Raw genomic sequence first — 10,227 nt, 5'->3', positions numbered from 1 at the left:
ATAGATGGATATAATGGATACGTGACCATTCTACATCAGTCGGTGCTGGAATGTCTTCCAAATTTGGATCAAGAAAATGTAGAAGATCTTCATTGCCGTGAGAAGAAATTTCGATTTATCTTGCCATCACATAGCTCATGGTTTATCTAGTGGGCACCGAAAAATAACGATTGTTGGTTTCATTGTCATAAAAAAATTGAAAATTCGCGTTTTATTGGCTTATTTAAAAAATTTAAACTACGTGTATGATAAATTTTGGTAATCCATATAAATATTAACTTAAAAGTTGGAAGAAATATAAATATTCGAAGTAAATACCAATAAAATTCTTTTCTTCTATGACTGTTCGGATGTTTAAAATGCTATACGTAAGGCATAATATTCAGCAAGACTCAAGATAAACACGTAAAGGTGAATTTCATATATAACCTAAAAAAATTAAAAATAGAATAGAATTGTCTGATTTATTTAATTTTATACCTTACCCTTTATCCCCAATTTTCGAACTTGGTCAGCTTCTATTCACATACATGCATGTCAAAATTAAAGTAGATAAACGTTGTCCAAAAGATAATCATATAAATATGAATTTAATTATTTATCCTATCACTCCAAATGCAGCCATGCTTATCAACTTATAGGATAATAAATAATAGTAATTGTATGAAATAATAGTTGTTTTTTCGTACTGATCAGGTCCTATATATATTAAATCATGTTTGGCTGTCTCCATATGATTAAAATTTTAAAATGGACATTATATTAAATATGCAGATTAATGGAAGAGGTGTTATTATTGAAAAAGCCAAAATGATATGTTCTTCCTTTATAAATAAGATGATAAAAATAGGAGAAATGGCTTTTTGGTATTTATATATTAATCTCATTATATTTTAGTCCGATAAGTTATCAAATATGGATTTTAAATACGTTAATTTTCAACTTTTTTAGGCAGAAATTTTTTAGGTCGCTGAAAATTGATTATTTGGCTTTTGTGTTTTTCAACGTGATATTAGGGATCTTTTAAAATTATCCTACTTGGACCTGAAGGCTCATGAATTTGGAGTGATTCTATGCAACATATTTTTTGAAATATTTGTACAATATGTTCGTAAGAACATTTCATTTGAAAATAAAAAAATATTAACGAGTCACACGTGTTTGTTTTGAACTGATATATTCTCGTTAACATCTTGTATAAAAAATTAGATAGAAATTGATGTGACACAAATACAATGTTAACATACATAATATCATATCAGGCTTTCTCTAAAAAAATTATAAAATTGGCTAAAACAATCAAAAAATATATGATTAAATTTGAAATTTAATAATATAAAATATCAAAATGACATATATAGATTAGAAAATTTGAAAATTGACTTATTTCATATTGATTTAACAAATCAAAATCAGCAAACCCCGGCCCCACAAAAAAGAAAAGGGTGAATACGTGTTTTCTTAACTATTAATAAAATTCTAAAGAAAATATTTATCCAAGCATCCGTGCTTCGCTGGAACGTATCGATAATCATCAACTCCTTTTTCTTCGTGAATAAATACGGCTAATCATAATTCTTTCCTTATTCATCTCCACATTTCCGAATTCCAGATTTTCTGTCTCTTTCCCGATCCAGATTCGAACAAAATTATGTCTTACGCCTATCTTTTCAAGTATATTATTATCGGCGATACAGGTAATTTCTACTTTTCTGTCTGCACCTTCTTTTTTTTTTTTTCCCGTTTCCAGCTTTCTATCGTGTTTTTCAAATCGTTTTTGTTTAATACAATTGAAATTTGACACTCTTTATTATTATTGCTATTTATTTTTCTTTGTATGATGTGGTTTGATATTTGAGGAAGACTAGGTTTTGCTTGCGGCCTCTAGTTATCTTGGAGATTGGGTGTGCTCTGCTCTTCTTGAAATTTAATTCAGTTTGGCTGATTAGTAAAGTTCTAGTCTTTGTTTGAGATATTAATTGTTTGACCACATCTAATGTGAAGTGAAGCCAATTCGTAGCAGTTGGTAGTTTTAAGGCTTTCAGAAAAGTGCTCAGTGGAATTAGCCGACCAACTAGATTGATTGGTGTGTCATGTTCGAGCTACATTGGGTGGTTGATTGAGAAAAATCCCAGTGACGTACAACTTTTTTCTATGCAGGAGTGGGAAAATCATGTCTTCTTCTTCAATTTACTGACAAGCGTTTCCAGCCGGTGCATGACTTAACTATTGGAGTTGAGTTTGGAGCGAGGATGATTACTATTGACTCTAAGCCCATAAAGCTTCAAATATGGGACACGGTAGATATTGATTTCAGAAATCATGCAAAATAAAGTTATAGTGGTAACAAACATGTTCTTCTGTCTTTTGTGACGATTTACTGGGATGCTGTTACTATTTGCTTCTAAATTCGACATTTAAAAATAAAATGAGTCTAAAGAATATGAGTACACTCTCAATCTAAGGTATAGAAACCGCGGATTTTCTTTCTACATGTTGAGTACCTCTTAGAGTCTCGACTACTTTTATTGAAATACTTTTTACGGTTCCTCCCAATCTGGAAACTGCATCTGTTGAAATTCTTGCTAATGCATATTGGTTGTTCATTTGTTGAATTGCTGAGCTATGTATAGGTCTGCAAATGTATTTTCTGAAACTTGTAAAGCTAGTATGCCCAAGGATCATTACTCTATTCCTAAATCTTAAGTTGGATTAACTTTTCAGGCTGGGCAGGAGTCCTTTAGATCCATCACAAGGTCCTACTACAGAGGAGCTGCTGGTGCTCTATTAGTCTATGACATCACCAGGTAGCTCTTCCATCTGTGTGTAATATTTTGTGTACAGAACTTGGCTATTTTTATCGTCCTTATTTTTTCCCAAAAAAGAACACTGAATGCTGCAAAGGTTTGATCTCTGTGGAAGAATTCCATATCATGTTATACTGGATGATCTATATAATGACTGATATTTTGAGCACCTTTGTTACAACGTGTAATGCTTTGCATTTCACCTCATATGATTTTGCACCACAGCCCTTTGTGACTACTCCTTTTATCACTACGTTCCATCATGATGCAAGATGGATCGAGCCACTTTTTTTATTATATCAAAGGTCATTTCCAAATTCAGCATACTTGATTTTAAGAATTGTTATTTCCTTTACCACGTGTCAGGAGGGAAACATTTAATCACTTGGCTAGCTGGCTAGAAGATGCAAGACAGCATGCAAATCCTAACATGACAGTGATTTTGATAGGAAGCAAGTGTGATCTCGCTCACAGAAGGGCTGTTAGCACTGAAGAAGGGGAGCAGTTCGCAAAGGAACATGGATTGCTTTTCATGGAAGCGTCTGCAAAAACTGCTCAAAATGTGGAGGAGGTGATGAATCAGTTCAGGAAACTGGACACCCTAATGCACCTTTTATATATTTTTTTTTCTATTTTTGTTTACAAGGCATTATCTGCAGGCATTTATAAAAACAGCTGCAACAATATATAAGAAAATCCAGGATGGAGTTTTTGACGTGTCAAACGAGGTTAGCTCCTTTTTCTTTGAAGATTTTAATTAAGAACGTCTATAGTGGTTCTCATCTTCAAACAAATAGCTCTTATCCACGGCCTCCGATTTTATTGTCAGTAAATAAACCAAAATACGTTTTTTCACCTCAAATAGCTTATGTTAGTATGTATACTATCAAGAAAAATAAAAAAAAATCTATTTTTTGTCCCTCTCTTGTCGTTAATTATTTCATTGACCATGAGCGTTACTCATACCTTATAATCAATATACTTTGCAAAAATCTATATTTATTTCTTTTTTTTTTGCAGTCTTTCGGAATAAAAGTTGGTTTTGGTGGAATACCCGGCCCATCTGGTGGCAGGAACGGTTCTTCATCTCAAGGTGGAGGTTGCTGTGGCTGAGATATATTTTTGGAAGCACTAGTGAAATATTCTTTTAAGCAATTCAACATTTCGTGATACTTCATTATATGGTTTCACTTCTTGCCTGTTCCTGCTCATCTCTTCATTTCTGCTGAAATATAAATTCGATGGTACCTTGTCAGTCATTGCATAAAGGGTGTAAAGTTGGTTCATGGTGTTGTATCAAGCTGCAAACTAGACACAAGCTCTGTTAACATTTGTTTTATATGGTCAAGTTTTCTCTGTTTCCCTTGTTTACCTTGTTTATGGAGTGTGGATAGAAATCTCTGCCGGGTGCAGTCGTATATTCGGTCAAATATGACGGCTACAGCCTACAAATGCCATTTAAATCATGTAGATGGTACGCGTCTTGAAACAAAAACTTTGTGTTGTCACATTCAAAATATTTGTGTGGACTTTCGTACACTCAGATTAGGTTGATTATTTTCACCTCAATCTCTACGTGAATTACTATTATAATATATTGTCTGTTATTAATAATATATATTAAAACAAAAAACTTGAAAGGCCTTTAATTAAACCCCTTCAAGATTAGAGAAAAGCATATTCATTTGAAGTAATTTTATGGGTGGCCAACTGGCCTGGTGTATGCCAAATTTTCCAACAAACCATTTCGAGAAAGTATGAGCGCAAAATGAGCACTTTTTATCATCTGTCTCATCCAGAGTTTGTATTAAAGGGACTGAGGAGATCCCGATGAAGGAAAGACCCGTAAACATAGGATTTTGTTATGCCAAATTTTATCTGTATGCACACACGGTGCATAGTGTCAAAAAGAGAAATGCAAGGGGATAAGGGTGAACGGTGTGTAATTGTTTGCACTCCCTCACGCTCCATGTGTCCAGAAAACAGTTTTAATTAGCTTTGAATCACATAGCCTTTGACTCAAAATGATAAACGCAAACCCAACAAAGCTCCCATGAAAATTGGACACAAAAGAAGGGATAAAAACACAAGGCAAACAACAGAAACCAGGCATAAAGATCCTCCTCTCTTCATCACTTTCATCTAGTCTTCTTGAAATAAAAACATTTTCATTTAACTATGCATCTCTTTCTTTATTATTTTCTTGTTTTCAGACAGCGGCAATAAGATATGAATCGGGCTGGAGGGATAGAAAGCACACAAACCAGGAAGAGGACAAGAGATCATGGAGAAGACGACAAAGAATCCAAGAAAGGGAACAAATCCGAATTTAGTGTCCTGGACGATTTTATGCACAACGAAAAGAGCTATGATTTCGGGGATGAGCTAGGAGTATTTGATTTTCCTTGGCTTAAAGAGGGCGTGATCTATAAAGGGAACGAGTATTTCGAAGAGCCGGAAGATACATTTGCACCATGTAATTACATAGACGAAGAAGTTTCGAGCACTTCTGCATCCAATCTTGATCAATCATGCGAACAAAATCTACTTGTTCCTCCGGCCCCTGATCAAAATTTGCATTACAAGAAATCTGATGATGACAGTTTGCGGTCATTGTTACAAGCTGATGATCTGGAACCGGTTGATTGCATTTGGAGCTTTGCAATCGATCAGCCTCTTGACGTTGGCTTGAACAAGGCCAGACTAGAGATTTGATGATCCGTTATTTATAATAAGTAAAAAATATCAGCGGTGAAGCACCATGTGTCGTATACATGGTTCCGTTTTTCGTCATCTTTTCCCACAAAAATGGTGATACCCTCTATTCCCGCAAAGAGATGTGCAAGCGATCTTGTACTTGGTTGATGCTTGCGGGCACTTGTCCTGGACAAGTTTAGGGCAGACAGACCCTTGGGATAAGGATAGCGCATACAACCCGGAAAAATATACCCAGTGAAGAGTCTTGTTGTATTAATGATTATGTCATAATCAAACATCAGGAAACTCAGACAGTTTTCTTTTTAATTTCCAAGAAAAAAACATAGATACACATTCTTTTTTCCCCAACCAAATCGTGTATCACGAGGTTGATTTATGGTCTCTGATAAATAATTTTTCGTCCCTTGACGGTTGCGTGCAATATTTGAAATATTACCTGGGTATGGCGGCATCACTTTGAAATGTTGAACTGCTAATTATTTATTTCTCAATTAATGTAGTTTTTTTAATACATTGGACTTGCAACCATGACCAATTAATGTTACAAAATTAAAACTAACTGTTTTCTTTAAAATGGAGAAATATATTTCATATCTAAACTAGATAACATAACCACACAAATAATATTTGATCTCAAGGCCTCTTTGATCTTGGGACATTATTCTTTATCACCAAGGCCAAGAGATATTTGCCAAAGCTAACTGCTTTAGTTTGCTGCGAAGTGCCAACATATAAATGTATTAGTTAGAGAAAGCAATAATTCGGGAACTACCCAATTGATTTGTGCCAGTGAATATAGTTGGAAAAAGAAGGTTTGAACCATTTTACCCCAAGGTTTAAGAGCTTTGTATTTTTTTTTTTAATGAACGAAATAATGAACATTAGAATTCTAGAAACGCATTATTCCTTGGTGATTAATTGAGATATAATGACTAACTAATCAATAATTATTATACATAAGAAAATGATTATAATTATAGATATTAACATGAAAAATATATTGGATAAATAAACTAATGCTTACGTTCTCATAGACTAACAAAAGATGATAATCGAAATTTAAGCACTAATAAATTAAAATTATAATTTTTGATGAATCATCAAACATATAATAATAATAATAACTATAAATTAATAATTTTATCCTAAATATATATACTTCAGCAACTATACGGACAAATCTGGTCACGAGCATCATACTAAGATTGAAATTTGACAACATTAAATGCTAAAATCGCAAGAAAACAAATATACATGATCAAATATTTAGTTTTCCCTATTGTAAAATAATAAATAAATGTGTTTGATAATTTTTCAATTTACGGGCATGTCATGCGCAAAGATACACCAATTTTTGTAAAAACTGAACAAAAAATCTAACTTTTAAAAACGCGGCGATCGTAGATATTAAATTTGACCGTCCGTTACGATCTCGACACCCATGGTCCAATTACATTTCTCAATGTTGCCTTTTCATTACTCGCCTTCAAAGAATCAGATTATGCAAACACCAAACACTGATTGTCTGATTATCAATATCAAATCTGAATCTGATGAATCCCACTAAAATTTACAAAATCCCATCTTTTAATGCGCGTCAAAAGATATACGTATCGTAAAAATGTAACGAAACAACTGAAGTAAATTTCGCCAACTTTGCGTCAGATTACGAACATTCAGTATTAGATCACATTAATTTCTCAAAATGCATGAAATCAAAGAAGAGAAACATTGCACCTTGATTTGTGTTGGATTTGGAAAAGAATCCTTATATCTTCAACATCAACTCCTATTCGATTTAATTACATAATCGAATCCCAATCGCCTCGCTGAAACTAAAGAATCATGGCGGTTTCTGTAGGCTATCTACCCCTGATTTCCACCTTCTTCGTCGTCTGTTTCTCCACAAATTCAATCCCAGTCCTCTCGGCCACCACCGAATTAGCCACCAAAGTATGCAAAAGCACCACAATTTTCGACTTCTGCCGCGCAGTCATCTACTCTGATCCGCGATCCCCAACAGCGGATCGAGTCGCTCTTGCGTACATTGCCTTCGGGCAAGCGTATGCAAACACAACCAAAGCTGCGGATCAAATTGCTTCATGGATCAAACCAGGCGATGAAGATGAAACTCAAGTCGGTATGAAAAAATGCCAGCGCTTTTACGGGTGGGCGGCTCAGTCGTTCCGTGAAGCCACGGGCAACATGGATTCGCAAGTGTATGGTGGACTGGATCGATTGGCGGTTATGGGCGAAGGGTACGCAAGAGATTGCGAGGCCAGTTTCAGTGAGCAGCCATCGCCCCTGTCTGAGATGAATCAGAACTTGATTAAGTTCTCCAATATTTGTGACGCTGTTTCTCAGCTCTTTCCACAAGATGAAAATGGCGATCCAGTTCTCGTTTGATCTTTTCTCAATCAATGGAATTCTGAAATGCAGATTGTCTTCGTTACGCGATCCTTGATGTTGTATTCTTTCTTTTCATCATGCTTTTTTTTTTATTATTATGAGATAAACTCTCGAGACAAACTCAATACTGCAAATTTATTTGTTTTTTTTTAACTAAATTTAAAAATTCATTACTTCCTATTTTATCAAAAAATAAATTGTATGTTTTCTAATATATAAATATATCTATATATATATATATGTATATATATAGTAATTATATTTATTTATATTAAAGATTTATCTTCTCAAATTTAAGTAAATCGATATTTTTTCTTTTCTCTTCCCTTGCAATTTCATTTTTACGTTTCAAGGTTTTACCGCTCTTTTATTTTTCATTCAATTTCTCATTTTCTCCATTGTTAAGTTTATTCCATGTTTGAGTTTAAAAATTGAAAAATACTTTATTTTTATTGAATTGCGTACTTTTGTTGAACTAATATAAATTATTTAATATTTTGTTATTTTTTCTATAAAGTTTATTTTGTAAATTTTTATCGTTAATGATTTTTCTTATTGTTCATTTAAATAATTTTTTAAATATTCATAACTTCATTGAAACAATTTAAATTTGAAAAAATTCAATTGTATATGATGATAGGGTATTTGGGTAGGATATGGGTATCCGATAATCCGATGGGTATGGGGATGGAGATGAAATTCAATACCCGAATCTTTGTTAACATTGGTAGATTAATAAAAAAATATACTAAATATAAAAAATATTTTTGATACAATCGAAAAAATTAAAATTTTAAAGAATTAAAATGTTCAAATAAGTGAACAGATCGATTTGACCAATTTTCAAGTTAAGTATGAACAAAATGCCAGATGAATTTGCCAGTTTTTAACACCCATAAATATAATCCAACTAGATTTCGCAATTATGTCTTTTCGTTCATTGCCTACGAATATCAGATTCTCTACACACACAAAAATTCGAATTCAACTCCCCCACATAAATTTACAAAATCCACTCTTTTATTGCGTAAATTTAACCATCTTCAACTTAGATTACAAACATTCATAATTAGATCACATTAACTTCTCAAAATTCATGAAATTAAAAAAGAGAAACATTGCACCTTGATTTGTGTTGGATTTGGAAAAGAATCCTCTTGTCTTCAACCTCGTGTGACCATTAATGGCAACGACCCTTATTTAATTTCCAAATAATTTCATCACACAATCGAATCCCAATCGCAGCACTGAAAACTTGAATCATGTCAGTTTCGGCCGTCGGCTATCTCCCCCTGATTTTCACCTTTGTTGTCTGTTTCTGCACAAATTCAATCCCAGCACTCTCAGACAACAACGCGACCGACGAATTAGTCAACGAGGTATGCCAAAACACCACGATTTCCGACTTCTGCCGCACAGTCATCTACTCCAATCCACTCGCCAAAAACGCCGATCGATTCACACTTGCGTACATAGTCTTCCGCGAGGCGTATACAAGCACAAGCAACGTCACGGATCACATTGCTTCATGGATCGAGACCACGAAAGTAGGCTATAAAGATGAAACCCTAGTCGGTATGAAAAACTGCCTACGTTTTTACAGGTGGGCGGTTCATTCACTCGGCGAAGCGCTGGATAATATCTATTCGGATACCTACTACGAACTGGATCGATCAGCAGCTAACGCTGAAGGCTACGCAAGAGATTGCGAAGCGAGTTTCAATGGCCGGCCGTCTCCCATGGCTGTGAACAATCAGGATTTGATCAAGTACTCGAAAGTTTGCCTTGCCGTTTCTCAGCTATTTCCATATGATTGAAATGGTGATTTAATTCATTTTAAAAAAGAAAAAGAAAAAAAATGGTGATTTAATCATCATCAATCTTTCTTAATTCCATATCAAAGCATATAATATGTCTAAGCTTACAACTATTGGGATATACAGAAAATTTAAGATATCATCATCGTTTCACCAAAATTTTGATATTTAATCTTTCTAATTTTTTACTTTCGTTTAGTCATTATTTTTATTGGATTATCGGGTGTGATTTACTGATTTTTGAAACATTATATATATTTTTTTAAAAATGCTTGACTCCCTTAAAAAAATGACAAAAACTTGTGTGAGACGGTCTCACGGGTCGTATTTGTGAGACGCATATCTTATTTGGGTCACTCATGAAAAATTATTACTTTTTATGCTAAGAGTATTACTTTTTATTGTGAATATGGGTAGGGTTGATCCGTCTCACAGATTATGATCCGTTAGACGGTCTCACATGAGACTCACTCAAA

At 33.9% G+C, this 10,227-nt stretch overlaps 3 protein-coding genes across 3 annotated transcripts; all 3 read left to right on the top strand.

Annotated features, from left to right (window-relative positions):
* Positions 1–1,497: 1,497 nt before the first annotated feature.
* On the top strand, positions 1,498–4,178 carry LOC140814511 (ras-related protein RABB1c). The gene is made up of 6 exons (XM_073173525.1): positions 1,498–1,697; positions 2,161–2,300; positions 2,725–2,807; positions 3,174–3,378; positions 3,467–3,535; positions 3,828–4,178. The coding sequence occupies exons 1-6, from the start codon at positions 1,652–1,654 to the stop codon at positions 3,918–3,920; spliced, it is 636 nt and encodes a 211-aa protein (XP_073029626.1). The 5' UTR covers positions 1,498–1,651; the 3' UTR covers positions 3,921–4,178.
* Positions 4,179–7,136: 2,958 nt separating this feature from the next.
* LOC140814734 (cell wall / vacuolar inhibitor of fructosidase 2-like) lies at positions 7,137–8,033 on the top strand. The gene has a single exon (XM_073173818.1). The coding sequence runs from the start codon at positions 7,371–7,373 to the stop codon at positions 7,929–7,931; it is 561 nt and encodes a 186-aa protein (XP_073029919.1). The 5' UTR covers positions 7,137–7,370; the 3' UTR covers positions 7,932–8,033.
* Positions 8,034–9,196: 1,163 nt separating this feature from the next.
* On the top strand, positions 9,197–9,751 carry LOC140815696 (pectinesterase inhibitor-like). The gene has a single exon (XM_073174762.1). It carries the CDS (start codon positions 9,197–9,199, stop codon positions 9,749–9,751), a length of 555 nt encoding a protein of 184 aa, XP_073030863.1.
* The last annotated feature ends 476 nt before the right edge of the window (positions 9,752–10,227 follow it).

Source organism: Primulina eburnea, chromosome 15 (assembly GCF_022965805.1).
Source record: "Primulina eburnea isolate SZY01 chromosome 15, ASM2296580v1, whole genome shotgun sequence".
NCBI classification, from domain to species: domain Eukaryota; kingdom Viridiplantae; phylum Streptophyta; class Magnoliopsida; order Lamiales; family Gesneriaceae; genus Primulina; species Primulina eburnea.
This window is presented reverse-complemented; position numbering and strand designations above follow the sequence as displayed.